Source organism: Engraulis encrasicolus, chromosome 3, assembly GCF_034702125.1.
Source record: "Engraulis encrasicolus isolate BLACKSEA-1 chromosome 3, IST_EnEncr_1.0, whole genome shotgun sequence".
Lineage (NCBI taxonomy): Eukaryota > Metazoa > Chordata > Actinopteri > Clupeiformes > Engraulidae > Engraulis > Engraulis encrasicolus.
The window spans coordinates 28,881,081-28,907,407 of NC_085859.1; the positions used below are offsets into that span (position 1 = coordinate 28,881,081).

Here is a 26,327-nt window from a genome sequence, read left to right on the forward strand (position 1 = left end):
ACTATTATCGTAGCTACATTGTGGAATATGTAGCCTACAAACTCTAAACAAAAAACACTGTATCACACGTGTTATAAGTCTGTTACATAAGATACACAATTTCCTTAAAAATAGGCATATTTGTGCATTTGACTTTTGCCTTCATTAGATCTACCTTTATTCAAGAGTTTTGCTCATGTAAATTAATTCATACACAAACAGATAGGCTATATAATATAATATCATATAACATTATATATACATATTTCATATTATATATTTCATTTATTTATTTATTGAAATGCTAGTAGACTTCATTGCACTAGGCTAGAACTGGTCTACCTTGTCTGTAATGCATGCTGCAAGTTTCATCACCTGGTATGAAACCCACAATTGCAGCGTCATGAGCAAATGTCTCGTCAGTTTCAAAGAATGTATGATTTCTAGCTCGTGGTGTGAAAAAAGTAGGCCTATTTATTTGAATATTTCACGAAAAAAAAGAACTGAACTGAACTTTGAACTAGTTCACAATTAAAATTGTGAACTTTGAACGTGAACTGTTCACTTTGAGCATCTATGAACTGAACTTGAACTAGTTCAGAAAATCTGTGAACTGGCACAACACTGGTATTATTATTATTTAAAACACAACAGTTAAAACAGTGGCCACCAGCAATACATAAATATTCAGTAGTTCGTTTTCTTTCTTTTTTTGAACATTCCCTGCTTCCTTCAAACTAAAATTGTAGGTCCCCGAGAAGAAGCTGAAACAGGTGATGGCCGACAAAGAGCTCTACAAAGTGTGTGCCGTGGAGGTGAAAAGGCAGATCTGGCAGGACAACCAGGCGCTGTTTGGAGACGAGGTCTCACCTCTTCTGAAGCAGTACATCGTGGAGAAGGAGGCGGCGCTCTTCAGCAGCGACCTGTCCATACTGCACAACTTCTTCAGCCCTTCGCCCAAGACCCGGCGCCAAGGGGAGGTAAATCATCGCAGCACTTGTGTATGCATGCACACATAACAAGCCAGCTGACAACATTTTGTGGGAGGAACATGCACACTCACACAATGTTCTTTGTGATTACGATTCAAAAAACAGTGTTCAAAGTCAGAGTTTACTTTAATTGACAAAAAATGATGTAACAGGCATTAGTGCAGATAATTGAAATTGCGTTGGACCAGACTACAGTTTGAAGCTGAATATACTGTTATCCCCAATAACAATTAACAATAAATTCGCACACACACACACACACACACACACTATATTTAACAGACACGAGGATGACTTAACGTTGTACCCCTATCCCTCCTGTCATCCATGCTTTGCACCTTGCTGCCTCCTCTCCAGGTTGTCCAAAAGCTGACACAGATGATTGGGAAGAACGTCAAGCTGTATGACATGGTGCTGCAGTTCCTGCGCACCCTGTTCCTACGCACGCGTAACGTCCACTACTGCACCCTGCGGGCAGAGCTGCTCATGTCCCTCCACGACCTCGACATCAGTGAGATCTGCCTCGTCGACCCCTGTCACAAGGTACGAGTCTGTATACGTGACAATGACGTTTTGTTTTATTTGTTCATTTTTTTAAAAGATTTTTTTGGGGTCTTATACGATTTTATTGATGATAGATAGTGTAAGAGGTGGACAGGAAGCGAATGAGGAGAGAGACAGGGAGGGGTCGGCAAATGACCCGTGTTGGCCGCACAACACTTAGCATATACAGCTGGGGTATTCAATTAAAAGTCAGTCAAGGTCACTTTTTCCAATTTGTGTGTGTGTGTGTGTGTGTGTGTGTGTGTGTGCGCTAGCGCACATCGGCTCCATGTGTTCATATGTTTTCAGGCAGGATCATAACTGCCCACCAATGACCACACGGGTATGGTGCATGCAGCACAAGGGTACTGTCTGCTGTATTATCCACGCGGACTAAGAAAAGAGGACATCAAGTTAGCCAAAGTCCTCGTTATTTACTATAACATTCGTTTGCACAATGGCCACATCTTATTATTATTATGTAATTAATCACTTCTTATGGAGCTTATTCTGCTGCACGCTGTTGTGCTGTAGTAGCGTACAAGTATCACACTTGATATTAAATGTGCTGAGGCTTTGCATTGCAGAGTTTCAGTATTGCCAAGTTTACGAGGCAAACTGTCTTTGCGGTCCCAGTAGGAAGAATGAATGTATATAATGTTGCATATGTAACCTTTTACTCTGAGAATTTTTCACGAGGACATTCTACTTTTTGCTGAATCTGATGGTAAGCCCCTGGCAGTATTTTAGCAACTGAATTGGGGCAGCCGTGGCCTAATGGTTAGAGAGTTGGTCTTTCAATCTAGGGGTTGCTGGTTCGAATCCCCCCTGACCTCTCCCTACATCTCCATCCATGGCTGAAGTGCCCTTGAGCAAGGCACCTAACCCCACATTGCTCCAGGGACCAATACCCTGAAAAATAATAACTGAAAGTCGCTTTGAATAAAATGAAAGCGTCAGCTAAGTGTAATGTAATGTAATGTAAAGTAATTCTCACCGACGTATGCAAGCTAACTGGACCATGTACAAAACGTTTATCACAAATTCTGCACATTATTTATCGCGATGGATGTCCTGCAGAGAGCTTGTGAGTGATGGCACTAGCAGTCACGTCAACATTTGGTCAGTGGACTGTGAAACAATCCGACCTAAATGTTGAAGCTGCGTTGAACTTGCAATATTTATCAAGTTCCAAAAAAAAGAACTTGCAATATTTCTGTTCAACCGCCATGAACAGAGCAGTGCAAGAGAGAGGGAGAAGAGGGCGAGCGATTGAGCGAGAGATGAGTGTATGGAGCGAAGCCACAGATCTACACGGAAAACAGAACAATCCACTGACCTAGGTCACCTGTGGTTGTTAAAACACCTTTGCACCGCAGCACTGTCTACCACCATTGCCGTTTTAAATACAATCGCAAAAGTGGCACACATTTTTTCGAGGACGTTCCTAGCAACAACGGCCCTTCCGATGCCAATGTCATAAAGAGCTCAAATAAAATAGACAGATATCGCTGCACGACTATTTCGGGTAACTTTAAACTGTTCTCTGCATAGGACACTTGTCTCCGATGGCAAAGTGTGGATGTACTGTATGTGTTTTGTACTTAATAGCGCACCTTAGGCCTTACTTTTTCTGAATGTGGGTTTTGGCCAGCATTAACCTTCTTACCACTATTATCAGAGACAGTTTAGATTGAGACGGGACATATGGCGGCCATCTTGGTGACGCCTTCGGAGTGCTATTTCGCGATTAAGTAGACCAGATCTGAGAGTCAATGGGAAAAATGAATGGGGAAACTGAGTATAGGACGGGGAAGAACCCAGCGGTTGTGAAAACCATATGGTTGAAACCACCGTGAAAAACTGATTGTGTTATACAAGTCAAAACAAAGCTTTTTAAGCCACTTTTCTCACGTTTTTTTTGACAGAGCGCAGGTGCAGTAGTTCCATAACGGCACGAGAGCAACGGCTTTTCACAACTGAGCATGCGCATCATTTCGCGTGCGCCGATGCAGCCAGATGATTGGATCACTGGCACCGCAGCTCAGCAGGCACATTGGCTCTTGTTACCAGAAAGGCGGGAGATGTGCGGGTAGACGCCATATTTGCGTTACGAATCTTCACCGTTAATTTCTATGTACGATTACATGGCTGTCTTATCTCCCCTTCCTATCAAAATCTCTGCTATTATGCACCGGCTGTAAATTCTATAAAGGGCTGCACACTGCTACGCACCAGTCTACTTTCAATACTTATCAATAATAATTTTTGCCAAACCACGTCACAGCTCATTACCATATTAGGTGACTTTTCATCACTGAAATGCATTCGGGTTGCCCAGGTCACTTCCCCATACACCCCCCCCCCCCCCCCCCCCCCCACACACACACACACACACACACACACCACGCACGCACACATGCACACATACACGCTAGGGGTGGTACGGTTCACAAAATTCGCGGTTCGGTTCATATCGCGGTGTCAAGGTCACGGTTTTCGGTTCTCTACGGTTCTTTTTTTTTAGTTCATGATAAATGGTGCACTGGCTAATGGAATTGCACTTATCACTAAATATCCTACATACGGTTTGTATAGGCTTATATTGTGAAAATGGTGTGATTTTAATTGTGTCATCCTCTGATTTGGTCTTATACGCTAATGTTTTAGTCAGAGAGACTGGATAAGATACTCGTAGAATCTCTGTTTTACATATTTTTCTGGGCAGTACATGAATTGCGGTTTGCAATGGATTGCACGGTTCGGTTCGGTATGTGTGTGAATTGTACGGTTTCGGTTTTCGGTGCGGTTTGTGCCATCCCTAATACACGCACGCATACAGTATGATTTCTCTACTGTCAAGCAGCACCGACTGGCTTTTTGGGAGCCAGGCTCCAGTCAGTTTACTGGTTGTAAAAGTCAGAATAACTTCTGAATGTTTTTGAAAGATGTCAAATAAAAACTTAGCGACTATGACAAGGCAAAGGACGGAAGAATGTAGAGTGTGTCGTCATTAGAACAGTCAGTAGTTGGATGGTATAGGATGCTGGCTCAAGGATTTTTACATAATTCAGCCGACAATTCAACACGAGGATGCAGAAAATAATTCTGTGTATATTGTTTTTTTTTTTTTTTTAATTTGTGTGAATGTGATATGATTCTTTTTCTCCCATTTCTTTGGCAATTCTACAGTTCACCTGGTGTTTGGACGCCTGCATTCGGGAAAAGTTTGTGGATGCCAAGCGGGCCCGGGAGTTGCAAGGCTTCCTGGACGGGGTTAAAAAAGGACAAGAACAAGTGCTGGGGTACGACTAACCACCTAGTGTGCATATCAATACATAATCCCTCTGTCCTCACATCCTCGAGTACTTGTCTTCTCCTCTGCATCCTCCATGGGATGAGTGGTTGGAATGGAGGAGTCGTCGACGGAGGATGGCGTGATAAAGCACCATCTGCAGCCTTGCTACCCTGCCATCCCATCTCCCTCCTCCATCCTCGTCCTCTCACCTTTTCTTGTAATGAGATGTCCTCTTAAGGCACAAGGATGGAGGAAGCAACTGGAGAAGGGACATTTATATGGACTCCACATGTGCAATCAAGTGTGGTGTATCTAAGATTATGCTTTACAATAGGAGTGGGGAACCTTTTTCTTTCGAGGGGAGACTTCAAATTCCTCCAAGGGCCGTACTATGATCACAAAGCAGGATTTCTCCTTGCACTCTGGAATTCTCCCTATTGAAGTCAGCTATGTTTACAACAGACCTCCTCTTCTCTAGGTCCCCTCAGATATAAACGTACATTTCTAAGATTCCTTTTTAAAACGTGCCATATTTCATGTGAAGCGGCATAGCATTAAAATTACATCAGGGGCCGAATAAGATGGCCTCAAGGGCCGCAAACGGCCCTCGAGACATAGGTTCCCCACTCATGCTTTTCAAGCTCCTTGCTGCAATACTTCCTGATCTTGCTCATCTCTTTTATTTCAGGGATCTGTCCATGATCCTGTGTGACCCGTTTGCCAGCAATACACTGGTGCTGAGTACGGTCAGAAACCTGCAGGAGCTGCTCAGCCAGGATGCTCTTCCCAGGGTAAGGAGCTGGCAGATCTGGGTTGGTTATTATGCAGTAAGATAATTGAGTCTTTTATTCGGTAGTGTGGCTGCATTTGAAATGGAAAACCGTGCTGCATCCGCAAGAGAGCGCTTGGTAGCAACAAGGCGGCAACCAGGCTATCAGATTCAAATTGAAGTAAATGCATTATTGATGGAACTTTCGTGTTGTCCAATTTTGTTGCCCTCATCCTTCTATCAAAATGAAGCATGGAAGAGAGCCGTTATACTGACAACAGTTGTGTTGATGCACCCCATGAACAAATATGTGATTATTTGTTAATCCTGCTTTTTTAAACTTGATGAAAATGAATCTCAGTGTATGGAAGCCATTTTTAAACATTCACACCTCTTGCATCCATATTGTGTGTGTGTGTGTGTGTGTGTGTCTGTGTCTGTGTGTGTGTGTGCATGTGTGTGTGTGTGTGAACAGGACAGTCCAGACCTGCTGTTGCTGCTGAGAATGCTGTGTCTTGGCCAAGGTGCCTGGGACATGATCGACAGCCAAGTGTTCAAGGAGCCTAAACTGGTACTATCATCACACATTCATCTGTGAAATTTTAAGCCATGGAAATGTAGTCTTACTTTAGGCTTACTGAATGGATACACATGTTGACGTCAGAGTTTATTTTTGGTCATTGGATGGATACGCGTGTCGACTTTAACCTCCTTTTTTATTGATTTTAAAGGTGCACTGTGTAATATTGTTAGTAGTTTATTTCCCAAATTTATACCACCCATTCAGACGTTTTTAGCTGCAAAACGTACTGTACTTGGGCCATTCTAGTAAATAATAGTTCATTATTTATGAAATTTTCATGAAAAGATCAAACTCGGCAATAGGCATCACCTTTTCAATGAGCTTCATAGTTGCAATACCTACTCTACACAGTGCACATTTCAACTCTTAATTATAACTTTAAAAAAATTCATTTATTCTCTACCGTTATCCTTTATCTTTTATTCTTTACCTTTATGCTTTAAGGTTAAATGAAAAAACTCTTCTCATGCTTTTATTTTTGTCAAGCACATTGAACTTACCTTTGCGTGTGTAGTGTGTATTAACCCGTTAAGACACGGCGTTATTAATTTGCTGTTACCAGAATGGTAATGACCAAGTCATAGTGCATTACTAAAGGCCCTGTGTTATGTCATAGTTATTGAAGGACTATAGTAGGTAACTTTTCAGTGCCACTGTAATACTGCAATTACGGTGTGCATTAAGGGGCCACATATGTTATACAAATAAACTTGTCTTGCCTTGCATTGTTAAACTCCTCCTGTTTGTGCTGTGCACCCCTACCCCTGCCCCTCTACAGGAGCTAGAGGTGGTGACGCGCTTCCTGCCTGCCATGATGTCCATCGTGGTGGACGACTACACCTTCACGGTGGAGCAGAAGCTGCCCAGCGAGGAAAAGACCTCTGTTGCCTACCCCACTACTTTGCCTGAAACATTCACCAAGTAAGGGCCCCTTTACAACTGCACACTTCTCTTTTCTGTGGCCCTTTTTCATGCTGCGTCCTGTCATGACACCCTTGACTCAATGCATTTGAAGCATGGATAAACAGAGATGTCAAAAGGAAAAGTTTAAGTTAAAAAAAGAAACGGTTTCCTTCCAACACAGGTAGCTTGTCTAAGTAACCAGTAGACCTGCGCACTTGTCTTACGATCAGCTGACTCTGCGCTACTGGGATCATGTATTGTGGTGGGTTCTTGTTAGGTTTTTATTGGGTTTTTTCCCCTGTAACAACACTGTATATACTTCATTATGTACAGGGCTCTAAATTAACTTTTTCCACCACCAGCCAATTTGGCTAGTAGACATTTTTTCTTACTAGCCAAATGGAAGGTCAACTAGCCATTTTTTTCTCACCAAAATAAACCATGCGTTAATTATGTTGCTTTTAATTATTTTATTAAACTAGGCTATGTCCTCAACACAGATACACAATATAAATATTATACTCAATATAATTCAGTCTATTCTATAATTATTTAGTAATTATATTTTTATTACCTGCATTTCATTATTTTTCATTCCATTTCCATATACTGCACAGACAGCCAAACACTAGCCTATTACCTCACACACCATCACCCAAACCTCACATACAGTATAGGCCTACAACTCACACAAACACAACATGCCTTCAACACTAATGTCACACACATACCAGACTTTCAACATACACTAGCCAAACACACACACAACCAAACACTGCAAAACCTCATATCCCCTACACAGAATCACTTCACACACAGTGGGCCAAATACCATGGACAATGCACAGAAGGCAAGTGAAGGGGAGAAGAGATGAAGGGAGGAGAAGGAGACGAGAGAAGGACAGGAGACACCCGCACGGGCGCGCACGCACACACACACACACACCTACAGTGCGTGAATGATGTCTGCATTGTGTGTTTATTTATGCTGCTGCTGCGTGACACCTTCAAGTTCCTCCAGGTCAAATTCATATTAGCTTTACTTACGATGCGCTTGGAATGACACTTACCGTTACGCTTTGTCAACTAGATATCCAATAACACCACGGAGACCATGCTTACTTTGTTACTTTCGTCGCTAGTTTTTGTTATCTTTTTTTACTTACTCGTGTCAAACTCGTGCAGGGTCTTAGCGATGGCGTGGGCGTTATTAGGAAACGACAACTCCATCGTTTGTAGTTGCGAGGACCTCGCAAATATCAGACGGCTTCTGACGGCAACGACACTGTTTTGACAGACAGCTGTTTTGTCCCTCCATTCACTCACGCCGTTTTCGCTCCACCAATACTCTATTTCACCGTCACAACAGTTACGCTGCTATTACTTGCATTCATCGACACATTACCGTGCTTCAACCACTGCCACATTATTTTTAATCTGACCAAAACCTACAAACCACCGCTCATTGAACATATTTTATCAACACTAGTTCCAGCGCGCAGGTATCAAACACGCAGCCAATGGATGTGAGTCTGCCTTATTGTGATTAACGGTCAGCCAATGGGTGTGGGCTACATCATGACGGTAGGACTAAAGTGTAATGTGTACATGGGTAATGTAGGCGACGTTTTAACGTTCATCAGACGGCAGCTACAGATCTTTGCGGGCAGCTGTTTAACATTCAGTCGGGCGCGCGCTACCGGCAGATTTGGCTAGTGGATGATTTTTTCTACCAGCCAAAATGATTTTTCACCCGCATTTGGCGTGTTGGCGTGCGTTAATTTAGAGCCCTGATTATGTACAATGGAGTTACTGGTGTAACAGCCCTGTGATATCATGTGCTAGTGTTGTACTTACACCATAAATGTATTCTTACTATTACTTTTGATACCTAGCATTGGTTGGTATAGGCAACCTTACAAATCAATGTTTTCCCTATGAAACCGGTAGTTAATGCCTGCTCTGCTCAAGCCCAAGTGATTAATTAAGCTTTTAATCCTACCTAGAGCCCCTTGAAAGTGCAATTTATTTGAAGAATTCTGACATTTACTCACCTTTGTAAAGGCACTGCTATTGTTTTGAGCACAACTGTAGGCCTACAGAGGTGAAGGGTGACTCTAGTGTCCACTTCCACTTCCTTTGACATTTGATATTTACTCCCCTATAAAGGCACTGGTATTATTCTGAGCTCAGCTGTATGTACTGTACAAATAGTTCTATCCATAAATTCTATCCTTGGAGAATACCTTCATACCCCTGTCCGTCTGTTGCATCAGGGTGCACTTTCTTCCCGGTCATTTTGACCGATTTCATAAGCTCTCTAATTCAATGTCAAATCATGTCTGGTATAAAATCACATAAGCCATAACCCTGTTAAGACATGGCCCATCTTATATATTTTCTGATAAAAGAATGACAAGGACTGCGTCATACTATTTTACTAACGGCCCTGTGTAATGTAGTAGCGTATTACTGTGGTAGTACATTCTTTGTAATGAGTATTACAGCGTTCCACTGGTGGAACAGCGTACGTTATGAGGTTTCGCCAGGCCATCCACACTCAAGCTGTGTCTAGCATGTTTGCACCACAGTGCAAAGGGGTGTATCTATACTGTATCTGTCAGTTGGGTGTAACGGAATGCTCCATGCACCAAGAACTTTGTCCTGCTATATGTAGTCAGAGGGCTGTAGCTTTTACATGGCGATTATGACATTGTGTGTTGACTTGCATAGTCTGCTCATGCTATGCTTATATGATGGAATATTGAATAATAAATGACTGCGATGGTTATCATTCAACTCTGAATCGGTTGCACATTAATTGTATAGTGAAATGTGCACATTTGTACAAGCACGGGGAAAGGTAAATCCAGTTGCTGGTGTTTTTTTCACCTAAAATTATTTATTAATGGGCAAAATGGTACATGAAAACTTTTAAAGTTTTAAAATCTTTTCTTCAATTTGAGGGATCCTGGTTTTGTGTTGAGACAAACATTTGTTTTTAAAACATCCGTAACGGAGCATGTCTTGTGTTTTTTTCCAGATACCTCCAGGAGAACCGAGTTGCCTGTGAGATGGGTCTGTACTATGTGCTCCACATTGCCAAGCAGAGGAACAAAAATGCACTGCAGAGGTTACTTCCTGCTTTAGGTAAAATTATAAAAACAAACACATACGAGAATCTAAAACTTGATGTTATATAACAAAGATTGAGGAAGATGGTTTTGCTCATCCCACGTTAAGGTGCAGGACAAAGATTGATTCAGGTTTTGAGTGAAAAGTCTGCCCACTTGAAATCACTCTGTCACAAAGATAATGATTTTATTTGTCGACATGCAGAACTACTTAATACTAAAAGATTAATATATTTTTGATTATATACTCCAGATTTGAATGCAAGTCCAAGAATTGAGGAATACTCAATCTTGTAAATAAATGATCCTCTGGTTTCTTTTTGTGTTAAGTAAACAGCTGAAATGAGACAGAGCAAATTGGAGAAAACTCAGGTTCAGGTCAAGGCACATCTCTATTCAGAATGAGGTGTGCTAAACAGACCAGGTAAATTGATCATCCAAGGTGATTTTAAGATTTTTGTCGGGACATTAGTTGATTAGTTTGCTCGATAATAAATGAACTAGGTGTAGATACTAGGTGTAGCCACCAGATGGCCTCAAAGGTTTTTGGTTTACTTTGTCATCTGCCGACACATATGGCATTGAAAGCCATAGCTCAGCTGTATGCATGCGTTGGTAGTGTTCTCTTGTGATTGGGTGATTTTCCCCAATAGTCACTGTCCCAGTGGAAAACCAAGAATGATTGGATGGTCAGCAGCAGTATCCTCTGATTATCTCTTTAATTTATGCTTTCTACTAGTTTTTGTTTTTTTGATAAATTTGACTCTCCTTATTTTCCATTTTTTCCCCCGGCATAATTGTAACTTAAAAATAAATAGTAATGGAACTTAAAAGAAAAAAATGCCAAAGCTTCGTTTTAAAGGTAGATTTTTAATGTTCACAGAGAGCTCCCGAATACGTCTTACAGTACCTCTCCCTGTGCATACCGGAAGCCCCCTAGTTTCTAGTGTTTTTGCCTTTATTATGACAGGGTAGCTCATCAACCTGGCTGAAGGAGAGTGGTAATTAGGATCAGCTGGTTTGTTGGATTAACTGTAGCGAATATTTGGCTTTGCACTTTCTTAACCCAGGATGTCTGCCCCTGCTTCTGATTATAATAAAATACCCCCTGAAAAGTAAGAAAAGGCTGCATCATGCATCAACTTTTTGAATTAATATTACACAGACGCGTTTTGTTGTTTGAAACATGATGCATGGTGCAACCTTTTCTTGCTTTCAGTTTTACACTAGTTTGCTCAGCACTCTAAAAGAGGAAACATCTGTTTGGGTGAAGCCTGCTCCAACTTTTCTGAACTTAAAAGGTGCACTGTGTAGGATGGTGAAGAGTGTGAAGAGTAGGTATTGCAACTATGCTGCTCATTGAAACATTGCTGCCTATTGCCAAATTTGATCTTTTCATGAATATTTAATAAATAATAAACTATTGTTTATAAGTATGCCAAAAGTACAGTATGTTTTGCAGCTAAAAATGTCTAGGGAAATTTAAAATGGCAGACATGGAGAAGATCCACCTTTTCATTTATGAAAAGGGCAATTTTCCCAGTCATAATGAATACTTTGAATTTGATGGTGGTGGAAGTATTCGTGAAAAAAGTAAGTTACATTTGTGTATGGGCAGCATGAATCCTGGAAATAAACTACTAAAAATATTACACAGTGAACTTGAACAATGAAATGCCCCCCCCCCTGCCTGCCATGATTTTCAGTGGAGACTCACAACGACGCTGCGTTCGGTGACATCTTTCTGCATCTCCTGACCGGACACCTGACGCTGCTCTCGGACGAGTTTGGATCGGAAGAGTTCTGCACCGCCGTTTATGACGGATTTCTCCTCACGTCCTGTTCCAGGTGAAGACAACTATAACACTGGCAAAACAAAACCAAGTTTAGTTTACAGACTTTGAGAAAAATCTGTGATGTCAAGCAGTGTTTGGTGGTGACCCAAAAGATGTCAGTTAGTCAGACTTATAACAGTGATCATGGAAAATGAAAGCTTTTGATGTGCATAGCTGTTCACCTATCTGTAAATGTTTGTGGAGCATTACACTTAATGTCTTGCTGCTGTCCTTTTTTGCCCCCTTATCTTGTCTGTATCACAGCAAAGAGAATGTGCACAGACACACCCTCCGCCTTCTGAACCACCTCAGTGTGAAGGTGCAGCCCACTGTCATGGAAACTCTAGTGAAGACCTTGGAGCCTCCTAAACAGGTTGGTATTGCTAGAGGGTAGTACTGTGTTATTCATATGGCACATTATGGGGCAGCCATGAGTAAGCGGTTAGGACGTCAGGCTTGTAGCCTGAGGGTTGTCGGTTCTATTCCCAGGCTTGTGTGTGTGGGGACCAGCGCTCACCCTCACCCTCCTCCATGACTGAGGTACCCAGAGCATGGTACCGTCCTGTCGTACTGCTCCCTTGGGAGCTATGTGCTATTTGCAATTTGGTCATCCACTGGTGGGGCATAAAAAGCTATTTCATTCTATGCGCTGTGTGCCGTGCAATGCTTTGTTACAGCGACAATGGGAGTATCCCAGTATGGTTTTCACCTTCATATATTATATCTGTGATCATATTGTAAACTACTCGACTTCTTATTTCACTTACTTGAAAGAGGTTTTGCTCGTCATCCTAGAAGCCAAATCCACTCTGACCAGTTTAAAAGAGAATGCTATTAAGTTTATACTTCTCTAGACATTTCTCTTCGCCACTTGACAAGGGTGTCACATGTCAGTACATGTCAGAAGTCTTTAGTGTAGGCAACAATCTCACGATACGATACAAATCCCGATACAGGGGTCACGATAAGATACGTATTGTGATACATCTGCATCCCGTTACATGGTTTTCAAGGCGGTATATTTATACGTCTTTATTCTCTCTTTTTTACATTTTTAAGAATACAGACATTGTATAGAGAAATGTTATTTTTTTGTATTATTGTTTATTTTTCTGTAGAGCAACAGTTACACTGTAGTGTATGTAAAACAAGGCCTTCACAAAACCGTTATCCTACTGCATAGCAAGGAGCAACTGTCAGATGCAGTTTCAGCAACTTGACAAAATAATTGTTTATTGCAAATAAAATATCGATACTGACGCCCCCGTACCGATATTTTGAACACACCCCTACTTAAGTGTCACACCTCTCTGTGTAGTCTAAAGTGCAAGTTCATCTTTGTCTTCTCGACTTTTCCTGTGACCTCCGACCTTGTGACATAAAATTTAAATAAACTAAATGTTTCAAAGGCCATTCTCTCATTTGCAGTCAGGATCTTGAATGGGAGAAAGGTTGCTCTGTGTTGGTTGACAGCAGGGAAACTGCTGTTGTTTCCTACACCGAGAGGTGGGGCGCGAACAGATGGAAGGATAAGGATCAATTTTGCACTCTACCTCTTTGGATGACAGACAGGGGTTAGACAATGAAACTGAAACATCTGCCATTTTGGTGTGGGAAGCTTCATGGGTAAATTGGACCAGGGCCAATCTTCATTAATTGCACATTGCACCAGTAAGGGCAGTCTGAAAGGAATGTCCAGGTGCTTACAGAAACTTTATATAAAAAAACAAAAAACATAAAACAGCTGCCCATATCACGGCAGAATTAAATGTGCACCTCAATTCTTTTGTTTCCACCAGAACTGTCCGTTGGGAGCTCCACAGGGTCAATATACTGTACACGGTCCCACAGCATAAATTATTTCGAACTAAAACCAGGCGTTTCAGTTTCATTGTCAAACCACTGTATGAGATAATGATCACCTACTTGACCCATGACGCATAACAATCTTGTAATGGTTGGCGACGCATAAAGTTGTAACTGAAGAGCTCTTTTCCAAAATGAGATATATCCATTTTATAAAATGTTGGGAAATTTACATTTTTGTATTGGGCCAACCATTGAATTGTATTGCAAAATGCATTTTTATAGAGGTTTTTAAGTATGTTCTCAAAATATTTGAATGACAAGAATTCACAGATAGATTATAGGACTTCTGAACAGTCAATTCCAATATTAAAATGCAAAAAGTCAAAAATGGTGGATATAGCGTTTTGGAAAAGAGCTCTTCAACTTTACCATGAGTGGTTAGCCCACCTGTATCCGCTTGTTGCCGTCACATGCTACTGATATGAAAGCTGTGGTCACTGGTCAGTCACACATCCTCTTTCCCAAGTCTGTGTTGGTGGAACAGGTAGTAGAGGCTGAAATCGCACATGCAAATAATGTTGCTAGCGAATAGATACAGTATATCACGAAAGTGAATACACCCCTCACAGTTTTGCAGATTTTTGAGTATATCTTTTCATAGGAAAGCATTACAGAAATGTAACTTTGACACAATGATTAGTGACCTTTTAACAACATATTTAACCGCTTAAATTTCTTGTTCACTCAGAAAAAAACAAAATACAGCCATTAATGGCTGAACATGTACTCACAAAAGTGAGTACACCCCAGATTAAAATCCGGTAGAGAAGGGGCTATGTTGGCTCGAATCGTCTCGAAATGAAACGAAATGAAAAGGGATGACAAGGGAGGTCATCAGTGTGCGTTTCAACTTTTCTTTGCATTGAACTTTTACATTTTGAGTCTGCATCTGGCTTAAATAGATTGGTGTGAGATTTGAATGCAATCCTATGGAGAATATCATGATCTGCTTCAGTAGTCACAGTGCATGTTGACATGTATGTTTCTTTTAGGTGTATTTCAGATTGCCAATGTTGACAGCATTCATGCATCTCCAAACCATGTCAGTCCCACTACCATGCTTGGCTTATGAGAGAATACACCTTTTTTGTAAAACTCACTTGTTTACCACCACACATGCTTGACACCATCTAAAGCAAATTTGTTTATCTTGGTCTCAAGAGAGATGAACAGACCAAGGATATGGATCACTGGAACCATGTCGTGTGATCTGAAGAGAACAAGATAAACAAATTTGCTTTAGATGGTGTCAAGTATGTGCGGTGGTAAACAAGTGAGTTTTACAAAAAAGGTGTATCCTCTCATAAGCCAAGCATGGTAGTGGGACTGACATGGTTTGGGGATGCATGAATGCTGTCGACATTGGCAATCTGAAATACACCTAAAAGAAACATGTATGTCAACATGCACTGTGACTACTGAAGCAGATCATGATATTCTCCATAGGATTGCATTCAAATCTCACACCAATCTATTTAAGCCAGATGCAGACTCAAAATTTAAAAGTTCAATGCAAAGAAAAGTTGAAACGCACACTGATGACCTCCCTTGTCATCCCTTTTCATTTCGAGACGATTCGAGCCAACATAGCCCCTTCTCTACCGGATTTTAATCTGGGGTGTACTCACTTTTGTGAGTACATGTTCAAACATTAATGGCTGTATTTTGTTTTTTTCTGAGTGAACAAGAAATTGAAGTGGTTAAATATGTTGTTAAAAGGTCACTAATCATTGTGTCAAAGTTACATTTCTGTAATGCTTTCCTATGAAAAGATATACTCAAAAATCTGCTAAACTGTGAGGGGTGTATTCACTTTCGTGATATACTGTAAGAGGTCATTTCGCTACGCCTGGTGGTGATGGTGTTAAATGGTAGAGTAGAGTAACTTTATTGATCCCCGGGGGGAAATTATGGTGTCAAGTAGTTTACACAAATACACATAATGCCCACTTGGACATTTCAAGATGCCTATAATACAGGTAATAGTCAGGGAGCAAGATAATAAAGACTACAGAAAAAATACAAATTTAAAAGGCAAATGTGCGAAAACATATTCTGTGAGTTGGGGGAAGACAAATGTTCAAAAACATACTCTATTAGTTGAGGTAGACAAGATTAACATGACCAGAAATGAGCATTGACACTTGACAGATAAATCTATGATTTAGTACTGTGGTGTAGAACTTAGACAGATGTAGTGTGCAGCCATTTCAATAGTCATGCAGATTCATTGCCTTGTCGCATTTACATCCCCACATCTAATGTCTCATTTTAAGATAGCCAACTCTAACTAGATTGCATTCTCGCAGAAAATGCTGGAAGCGGGCTTGCCTTTTGGCGCAGAGCTGATTTTTTTTTTTTTTAATTGATAGTTTTATTTTTGATATCTCTATACCGAAATTAAAAACAAACTACTATTGAGAAAACAAAGCTAAAAGAAATGTGAGAAAAATCCATCCACCCAGTCAGAAGTTATGGGCCAAACAATTCAGCCATCTTGGATTCAGCCATCTTGGATTCAGCCATCTTGAAACTTTAGTAGCTCTGCGTTTTGGGGATATACTAAATGACATACAGGGGTTGGACAAAATAACTGAGACACCTGTCATTTAAGTGTCATTTAGTTCCTCTTGCGTCCACAATTAATCCTGTTGGATGCGTTTCATCCTTCTTGGTGGTATGCAGACATTACCTTTGATACTGTGGCTCTTGATACATCACAAAGATTTGCTGTCTCGGTTAAAGATGCAACAGTTACACACGTACCAAGAATTTATCCTTTTTGAACTCTGATATGTCACCCAAAATGTTGAATGCATTGCAAAATTTTGAGCAAAACTGTGCGCTTACCCTGCTAATTGAACCTTCACACTTCACTTTACTGGTGCAATGTGCCATTAATGAAGATTGACCAACAGGCTGGTCCACTTGAGCCTTGAAACTTCACACATTAAAATGACAGGTGTCTCAGTTATTTTGTCTTACCCCTGTACATGCTATTTTAAGTTAGCTAAGGAACACTGCATATGATATAATTTTGAAAATCAACATGGGTCCGAGTGGGATTCGAACTCACAACCTCCATATCTCTGATCCAGCACCTTTGCCATTGATACTAAATGACATGCATGCTATTTTAAGTTGACTAAGGAACACTGCATATGATATAATTTTGAAAATCAACCTGGGTCCGAGTGGGATTGGAACTCACAACCTCCATATCTCTAATCCAGCACCTTTGCCATTGATACTAAATGACATACATGCTATTTTAAGTTGGCTAAGGAACACTGCATATGATATAATTTTGAAAATCAACATGGGTCCGAGTGGGATTGGAACTCACAACCTCCATATCTCTAATCCAGCACCTTTGCCATTGATACTAAATGACATGCATGGTATTTTAAGTTGGCTATGGAACACTAGCCTGGTCCTGACCATCCCATAATACTACCATTTCATTTCGTATTTATGGTCTGGCATTTGTTTGCTCTGAAGCATTGTAGAAAGCAGGAAGTTTGCACTCAGTTATAGTTTGAAATTATTGGACACCTCTCACCCAATCGCTGGCAGTTACTCAACAACAACATAGCGCAGACCAATGGCTCTGGCGCAGATGTGTACGTCATTGTCACGAGCGTTCTCCCCCTTTCGTCCCCACGTGGGGGGCGTATTCGATTATTGGCTGTTTTCTGGGGGGGCGTTGCAATCAAAATTCTACTGCTGCAAGCACTCCACAGAGAAGCACGGCCAGACTACAGTAGTGGAGCCAATCCTTTGGCGGAAGTACGTAGGATGGCTCGCGAGGCTAAAGGAACACTGAATATGATAATTTTGAAAATCAACATGGGTCCAGGTGGGATTCAAACCCACAACCTCCATATCTCTAATCCAGCACCTTTATCATTGAGCCAAGCAGCTGGCTGTCATAAGCATTCCAGCAAGACAATATCACATTTACCTGATTATCATAGACTTGCAATCGAGATTCGATCTGAAGCAACGCCGCCGAAGGTGTTACGTCACTAGGAGGGCGCAGCCTGGCTAATATCACATTGCATTGAAGAGCTGAACAGTAGAATTCTAGAGTATGTGCTGGTGCTCGTTAAGAATAGAATGTTGAGAGAATGTGACAGTTGAGATGGAACCCTTTATTGGCAGCACCATAGATGTGTAGCTATTATAGACACATCTATTGGCAGCACCTGTTCTGATTGTCTGTATGGCCGTTAGTATTGTGCTGTAAGGCAGAGGGCAGAACCACATCAGTTTCTAGTTTTTAGCTCGCTGTTGTTAAAAAACCTAAAAAGAATTGGCACATGTCCTTTCCACAGTTTGGAGTGATACGTGTGATCTTTCTAACAGTCCTTGAATGGACTTTATAGGTTAAAGAAGCGGTTTCTATTTTTACTGACCTGCACAAGAGAAGCAAGAAACTGTACTTAGAGATTACTATAAGCGTGGCAATTAGCTCGCTGTTGGTAAAAAAAAACTATAAAGAATTGGCACATGTCCTTTCCACAGTTTGGAGTCAAACGTGTGATCTTTCTAACAGTCCTTGAATGAACTTTATAGGTTAAAGAAGCGGTTTCTATTTTTACTGACCTGCACAAGAGAAGCAAGAAACTGTACTTAGAGATTACTTTAAGCGTGGCAACCCCGCTTAATTACTGTATATAACCTCCCAATGCATCTTTGTTTTGGCTTTGCAGTGCAGTGACCCAGTGAAGGAGCTGTACACACAGCTGACGGAGAAGCTGGAGGCCCAGAAGAAGAGCCCCCCAGAGCCCGAGGAGGCGGCCCCCTCTTCCCTGGACCTGGGACTGCACCCCATCACCGTCCCCCCCACCACGCCCACCACCCCCATCTGAGGGCCCACTACATCCATATGATTTCCCACCACTCTCCATATGAGGGCCCCCTGTTCCATATGAATTCCCACCACTCTCCATACGAGGGCCCATTAGCCTGCTATGAGGAGCCACCACACCCCTCTGTGGGCCCACTACATCAATATGACTTCCCACCACTCTCCATATGAGGGCCCATTAGCCGGCTCTGAGGAGCCACCAGCCACATATGATTTCCTCCCCCCCTCCCCCTTTATGAGGACCGTTTTAACCCCCATGGAAGGGCCCAGCCTGCTCTGGATATCGCCCACCATCCTGATTGTACCGCCTGCTCTGTGGGCCCACCACTCAGCCCCCCTGGGGGCCACCCGGCTCCCTCCTCTCTCTGCACCATGCACCTCATCACCATCATCATCTCCATCCCCACCACGCACATCTGAGATCCCAGCACCCGTACATCAGGGCCCCACCATCCCCGATATGAGATCCCCACTACCCCCATATGAGGACACAGCCTGCTCTTAAGATCCACCACTCTATTTTTGATCACCCACCTCACCGATTGAACCACCTGGCGCCTAGACTCTGCTCTGAGTGCCCACCCATGCATGAGTAGGACAAAGTCCCAGGTGGCCGCCAAACCTGGTGTGCATTTCCCAACATGGCAGTCGCTAGCATGTGGTAGCCATTGCTGTGACTTGCAATGCAAATGGACATTGCCAATCAGCTATGGTGCTAAATGGCTAGCCACTATGGTGCTGGGAAATGCACTCCTTGGACAGCTGTGCTAAAACTGAGACTGGAGATGCCACATCTCACGTGTCACACGTCAGACTGTCCAAACAGCAGGCAATCTCATGACATTGAGACAATAATCAGTGGGATGTATTTTTTAAAGGACTGTGGAGCTCCTGTTTGTTTCTTTTTGTATGTTTTCTAAAATTATATTTTAAATCTTTTTTTGTCATTCTTAATTACAGGGGTCAAGGAGAAATGTTTCATTATTGTGTGTTTTTATTATTTCATGAAAAAGTAGGCTCATTTAATTGTTGTATATGTTCAAAGTATATTTTCGTATGTGCGTTGTTAAGACTGAATTTTCTTCTATGTGCGAATTGTGTCTGTGGCACAGCGAGCTGTAAATAAAGTAACTGTAGTAAACATATAACCTCTGTGTTCTTGGAAGGGGAAGGTGTGATTTAAAATGGAACCAAGAGCTTCTAGCTCTGTTTCTGGTGTCACTGCCCGGGCCTGGGAGAGAATAGCAGGGGAATTTACATTTGGGACTTGATGTGGAGAAAAAAATAATCAACAGTTGCAAATTATTATTGTTATTATTTTTGTTTGTTTTCCTTTGCTTAATTTAAACGTTTGGCGAATCCAGACATAATAGTGCAAATTGATTTAGGTTTAAAAAAAAAAAAAAAAGGGTTATTTAGTGTAACAAACATAAGATGGATGGTCAACATCCTACCACTTCACATAATCTCAAGATAGCTCCAGTGTGTTATGGTGAAAACGGTGGTTTCCAAACTGGGGATCTGGGGTCCGTTTCTCGATTCTTGTCGTTGCTAACCGTCTTAAGACCGTCTTAAGATCGTCTTACCGTTCCCTTGGATTTAGTGGTGAGCGTCACTGTTGAGAGGGAGTTGAGTCGCACTTACGAAGGACGTTGCTTTCGAGATACGGACCCCTGGCAGGTACTATAGGGGGTCGCTGACAGAAGGGACTTTGTGTATAAACAAAACTGCACAAGTTAACCTAAATCAATAAATAGGTTGATAACACTAATGTAATCTACTTTTCCTGTGATTTTAACATTCAAATTTAGCAATATAGGACAACAACAACAAATGGCATTTGAAATATGGAAGGTGGGGGGTCATGGAAATCTTCATAGGTTCAAGAGAGGGGAGTCCACTCCTAGTGAAAACAGTTTGAGAACCGCTTTGTTAATAGAAGAAGCACAAACAACAGCGAGGGACTCTACAGTACCCGAGCCCTTGTCGTCAAAGGGGTCAGTTAGGGTTGCAGCAAACCTGGGGTGAATTTCTCAAAACCAAAGTCGCTTACTACATTAGCTACTTTGTTGTTTTCAATACATTTTCCCATTGGCAACTACTGAAGTTGCTAACAGGCTAACCACTTCTATTTTGAGAAACTCACCCCTGAGCTGGGTGGGATGTGTGCATTCCGTAATATAGGACAATGGGTTCACTTCATTATACAAACTCCCTTATTCGACTTGTGCTTGTGGCCTGGTGTGTCACTGACACCCTGCCTCCGTCATGGACAAAACGAAGTTCCCCCGCTGTCAGCCTAGGGACAACAACTTTTTGGGGGACTTTTCCCCATGCAACATCCCCATTGCAAAATGAGAAAATTCCCTTTGAATTGGACTTTTGCGGGATATCTAGCAATGTCAATACGAGGCCAGAAGCGCAAGTGACGACTGTAGATTAGATATTGAAGTGGACACAATGACTGTCACCAATAGAGATGGGATTCAGTTCCCATCGTTCACACATCGAGGAGCCGTTAAAAATAATGGATTTATTTGCCAACATCACACTAGTCACCACCCGTCACCATTCAATGGGTGAACGGAACAAGTTGAACATTTCAGTTGACAGATTTGCAGGGATGGGTGTAGGCCTACAATCTAGATCAGTCACGGTGAAGAAGGAGGTGCCATACATGTACATGTCGAGCTAATTGTGATGTGAATAATATGCTGAACTGCAGTCAGTCGGCAGAGCAGAGATCCAGCGTTAAGGAGCTGAAAAGGGGAATGACATGACAAAAATATGATTGACCTAGTTTTTTGGGTTTTTTTTAACTCAGCAACAGCATTCTGAATAGCCCTGACAAAACAGAACCAAGCGTGGGAATGTAGGCTACTAAAGGCAGTCCATTTTTACCATGGAGGCCTATGTGTGTTTCACTTTCAGCCTCAAGATGGAGAGAGTTCTGAGGTATAATGTGGCTGATGTGCATGGCATGGCAAGGCAAGGCAAGTTTATTTGTATAGCGCATTTCATACACAGGTGCAACTCAATGTGCTTCACAAGATTAACAAATGCAAAAAAGAAAGGAAACATGCAAGAAAGAAGGAAATAAGTTAGAGTCAAAGAACATTTAAAATATTAAGATAAAACATAAGGTAAAATGATAATAATAATAAAATAAAAGATATAGTAAACATAAAAAATAAGAATTTGAGCTAGGGGAAAGCATCTGAGAACAGCTTTGTCTTGAGTCTAGATTTAAAGCTATCAATAGTGGGTGCATTTTTTACGTCATCTGGAAGCTGGTTCCAAAGCTTTGAAGCTAAAGGCTGCCTCTCCACACTTTGTTTTGACTTTTGTAATCACCATTGAGGAATCTCCGTTGAGGGGTGCATGCAGACATCCCAGGGTTCAGAAAGTTAAAAACCCAGAAACATGTTTACTCCAGCCAATCTAATGACCCAGCTGATCCTAATACAAGGATAGAGCACCTGCCCCTTTGCCCTACTGCACAAAAAAATGCCCTTTTTTCAGAATGCCTTTTTTTGTCACAATGCACTGTGGTCCATGTTGGCATTATCATCTACAAATGCTTGACGATCAAAAGCATGTGACAAAAATACCTCGATATAGCCTCTATAGCCATGAGGCAGCTGGAAGTTCCACATGCCCCCCACCCGCTCTCGAGCACCAGCCCCCCAAAATGTCTGTGCAAGCCACCGGATACAGGGACTACTACACCCCCTCAGCCAGGTTGATGAGCTCATTAGTGACATTGCCTGTGTTAGCAGATAAGACAGGAGGAATATCTTGCGAGACTTTAAAAGTGTGGACCGAGTGTCCACCCCTGACTAGTTGTTAGTTGTACTGTATATCCCCCTTCACTGATAGGTGAGCAACAGACAAGCCTAACCTTCACCTAAATGCCCATTAAGTTGCATAAAAGAATCACAACAACATCCAATTCTGTTTTCCACATCTTCTTTTGTGAAAAAGATAACTTTATGTGTATGCCAAACAAAGAAAAGTGCACCAGGGTCCGGGTCCAGACTCCAGGAGAGACCTGGTCCATTACCATCCAATTGCTACCTCTTCGTCACTGTCACTTTGAACTGGCTGGGGTCCCATCTGGTGGTGTCTATGGAGGACTCGCTGGGGCTGACCAGGTCTGACGAGCCTGCCTCCCAGGTCGTAGTTCTAGTACAAGTAGTGCTGCTCTCCCATCGATCCACCTTGCCACCGGCACCTGCTTTAGTGCTCCTCTTCACATCCATCCGGCGCTGGCAGTCCACTCTCTTGCCACCTCCTCCTCCTACCCTACACAGTGAAACACCAGGATGTCAGTATTTCACAGTATTTGTGTCAGTGTTTCACTGTCAGTATTTCACAGTAAACTTCCATGAATCCAGGTCATTTACAACACTGAGGACATGGAAAAAAAATCTGCTTGACCTAGGTTTAAAAAAGGCTCAGCTCAGCATAAACAGTCTGAATAGGCATGACAAAACAGAATCAAGCCTGAAAAAGTGTAATTTTACAGTTTTTCTCAATTGGTTTTGAACATTTCTCACAACAGAATAATGATTCTCAAAAGTCTTCGTTCAATTGTGACTTCCTGGTGTTACCTGTGCACATGGTCAAATCAGTTTCTCATTGTTTTCGGCATATAGCAAATGCTCTCGTCCACCATGCCATGGCTGTGTACAATTCTCAGTGATTTCGTACATTATCAATTGCTTTTGTCATATCACTCAAAAAGCTTTGTCACTGAATGCATGAAACTATCTCAATCTTATCTGATCGATGTAATATAAAACTGAATTTACAACATTTCCCATCCAATCTAAACAGCATTTCGCTTCAGAAAAGATCCTCAAGAGTGTACTATTCAATTGACAACATGAGAAATTGATTTGACTAGCTTGTCCATACACTATGACACAATGACTAACCATTCTGCTGGCACTGATAGGTTTATTGACACAAAAAACTTGATTTTGAAAGACAAATATGGGTTTTGAGCAAGAGACTCGGTTTTGCAGGTTATCCAATGTGTTTTGCCATTTGTTAAAGCTGTTTTGAGAATGAATATTATGTTTTGCAAATTGCGAGAGAGATTGGAGAAATGTACAAAACCAATTGAGAAATACTGTAACTCAACAGCTTAATATTTGCACAACGTTGAGTAGAATTAACTCTGAAAATGTCACACCATCCGAAGAGTACAATGAACACTATTTTTTAAATGGTGGTGACCAGATGTTCTCTGAATGGAGTTAATTTGTACTCGTTAAGAGAGATGTTAAGCCTGGTATACGTACTGTGTGGATGACGAGGCCTTTGTATCAGCGGTCTTCTCCCTCACGCTCCTCTGTAGTCGCTGGCCATCGAGTTGCAGCAACTCAGCGCTGCCACAGGAGACAAAGGGGCCCCGCCGGCTCCCCCTGCCCCGCTTACAGGTGCTCTGGCTGGGCACAGTCACGGACCTGGGGTGGGGGTGGGGTTGGAGGTAGTGGGGGATGAAAGGGAGTCATAACTAACTTTTTAAAGATTTTTGTGACTTTTATGACTTTTATTAACAGGACAGTTTGAGAGGTGGACAGGAAGCGAATGGGGAGAGAGACGGTCAAGGGTTGGCAAATGACCTGGGCCGGGAATCGGAACCCAGATCGGCCGCATGGCAGACTAGTGCCCTACCTGTTGGCCACGGCAGTGCTCATAACTATAACTTTTTATTTATTCCAAATTATTTTGTTGACTTTTCACTCATGCAGATAGTTGTATTGCTGCATTTCAGTGTGGTGGGCTTCTTCATAACCCTCGTCACACTTTGAGGAGTAAGGATTTTCCCCAATTCTTCTAGAATTTTACATGAAAATTCTACAGATCCCACATAACTGTTAAAAATCCTGCACAAGGCTGCTGACAGCTTTGGCTGGGCCAGGGACACAGTCATGTGAAAGGGCCCCTCCTCTCAGTTCATACAATGTAAAGAGAACCCATGTCTAGGCCGCCTCTCTCCCTTGGCCCGGGACAACTGCCCCCTGCCCCCTAATCAAATATATGTCATGGTACTCCTCAAAGGGTTTTAAAAAAGAGAAATTGAATAAGTGCCTGAGAATGTTTTGTGAAGGGTTTCCATGGCGTCGAGGACCACTCATAGGTTTCCACATGATACTTATTCGAAGAATCATGATTCTTACTACATGATGCTTATTCTGAGAAGCATTTAATGAGGTATTTTTAAAAATGTTCTCTAGCCTGTAAAAATAGTATATTCTGTACAGTAGCCTATAGACTGTATGTACAGGCGACACCACAGTAAAGGGTGTTTCCTGTGTCAATACCAGAGATCCTCACTTCCCCTTAGCATGCTCAGAGCAATACACTCTCACTCAGATCAAAAGCGGAATCGCAAGGCAAACATATTATTTTAAAAATAGCACTAATGCACCCACACAGTCTAGATGTGCCTCCTCTCCATGTCACAGCAGAGCATGAATGACCCCTGCCAAATCTTTCCAAGATGTAGCGGTCAAATGTCAAAAAGTCGCTGTTAAACTAGTTTAGGTAGGTACAGTTTTGCACAAATGTAACACTATGTATCGTAACATGATGTAGTCTACTTGCACTGTACCTTAGTGTTATAGGGTTGGGTAAGGTATGTGCAGTAAGTACACAATATTACACGATAGTATATACGTATAGATCCACGAAGAAAAAGTAAAATACTTGGTAATGATTGCCACACAAGATGAGTACAGACGGCTGGTTTGATATTTGCACTCAGGATAATTGAGTTGGCGTTGAGATGACACAGTAAGGAGTATGGACACAGTGGAAATATCACCACTACACTACAATACTCTGCCCTACAAAAGCATGTTACTGAATCATTTGTCAAATTACAGATGGGCATTGTTACTTTTGAAAACCCCCCATTGTCTAGTGGTTAAATTACATCGCCATGGTCTTACATCATCACCACTATCATATACCTATAATCATGTTTTTCTTTCTTCAAAGATTTTTTTGGGGTCTTTTTAACAATAGGAGAGGCAGGCAGGAAGCGAATGGGGAGAGAGATAGGGAAGGGTCGGCAAAGGACCCAGGCTAGACTTGAACCTGGGTCGCCGGTGTAATAGCCCAGTGCCCTACCGTTACAGCCACGGTAGTTTTTTGACCAAGTATTGTGTGACAGCCAGTGGCTCATTGAGCTCAATGAGTGTGGTGGATCAATGAGCTATTCCGGTCCGAGATCCTTTGCTGATCTTCCCCCTCTCTCCCCCCCAAAAACCCAAATAAAGTATCTTTAAAAATGAAACCCTCTTTTGAGCATTGTTTCTTCTCTGTGGCTTTGTTGGGTACTGCTGCCATGCACAGATAAATCCCGTGCTACACCGGTTGCAGTCTATTCAATCTCCTCCTACCTCAGATTTGGAGAATTCGTCAGGGGAATCCACATGCTGTCGTGGATCATAATCTCATAATGCTGCCGGAAGACTGGGCTTCTAGCCTTTGGCTCGCAGGACGGCGGCACCAGAGTCTTGTTCATTTGTACT

At 42.0% G+C, this 26,327-nt stretch overlaps 1 protein-coding gene across 1 annotated transcript in view; it reads left to right on the top strand.

Moving 5' to 3' along the window:
- nelfb (negative elongation factor complex member B) overlaps positions 1 to 19,918 on the top strand; it is a 28,305-nt gene extending 8,387 nt beyond the window's left edge. Inside the window, exons 9-13 of the mRNA XM_063195155.1 lie at positions 6,943 to 7,085; positions 10,110 to 10,216; positions 11,907 to 12,048; positions 12,300 to 12,408; positions 18,620 to 19,918. Of these exons, the coding sequence (XP_063051225.1) occupies positions 6,943 to 7,085; positions 10,110 to 10,216; positions 11,907 to 12,048; positions 12,300 to 12,408; positions 18,620 to 18,778 (660 nt within the window). The 3' untranslated portion in view covers positions 18,779 to 19,918. The remainder of the gene's footprint in view (positions 1 to 6,942; positions 7,086 to 10,109; positions 10,217 to 11,906; positions 12,049 to 12,299; positions 12,409 to 18,619) is intronic.
- The last annotated feature ends 6,409 nt before the right edge of the window (positions 19,919 to 26,327 follow it).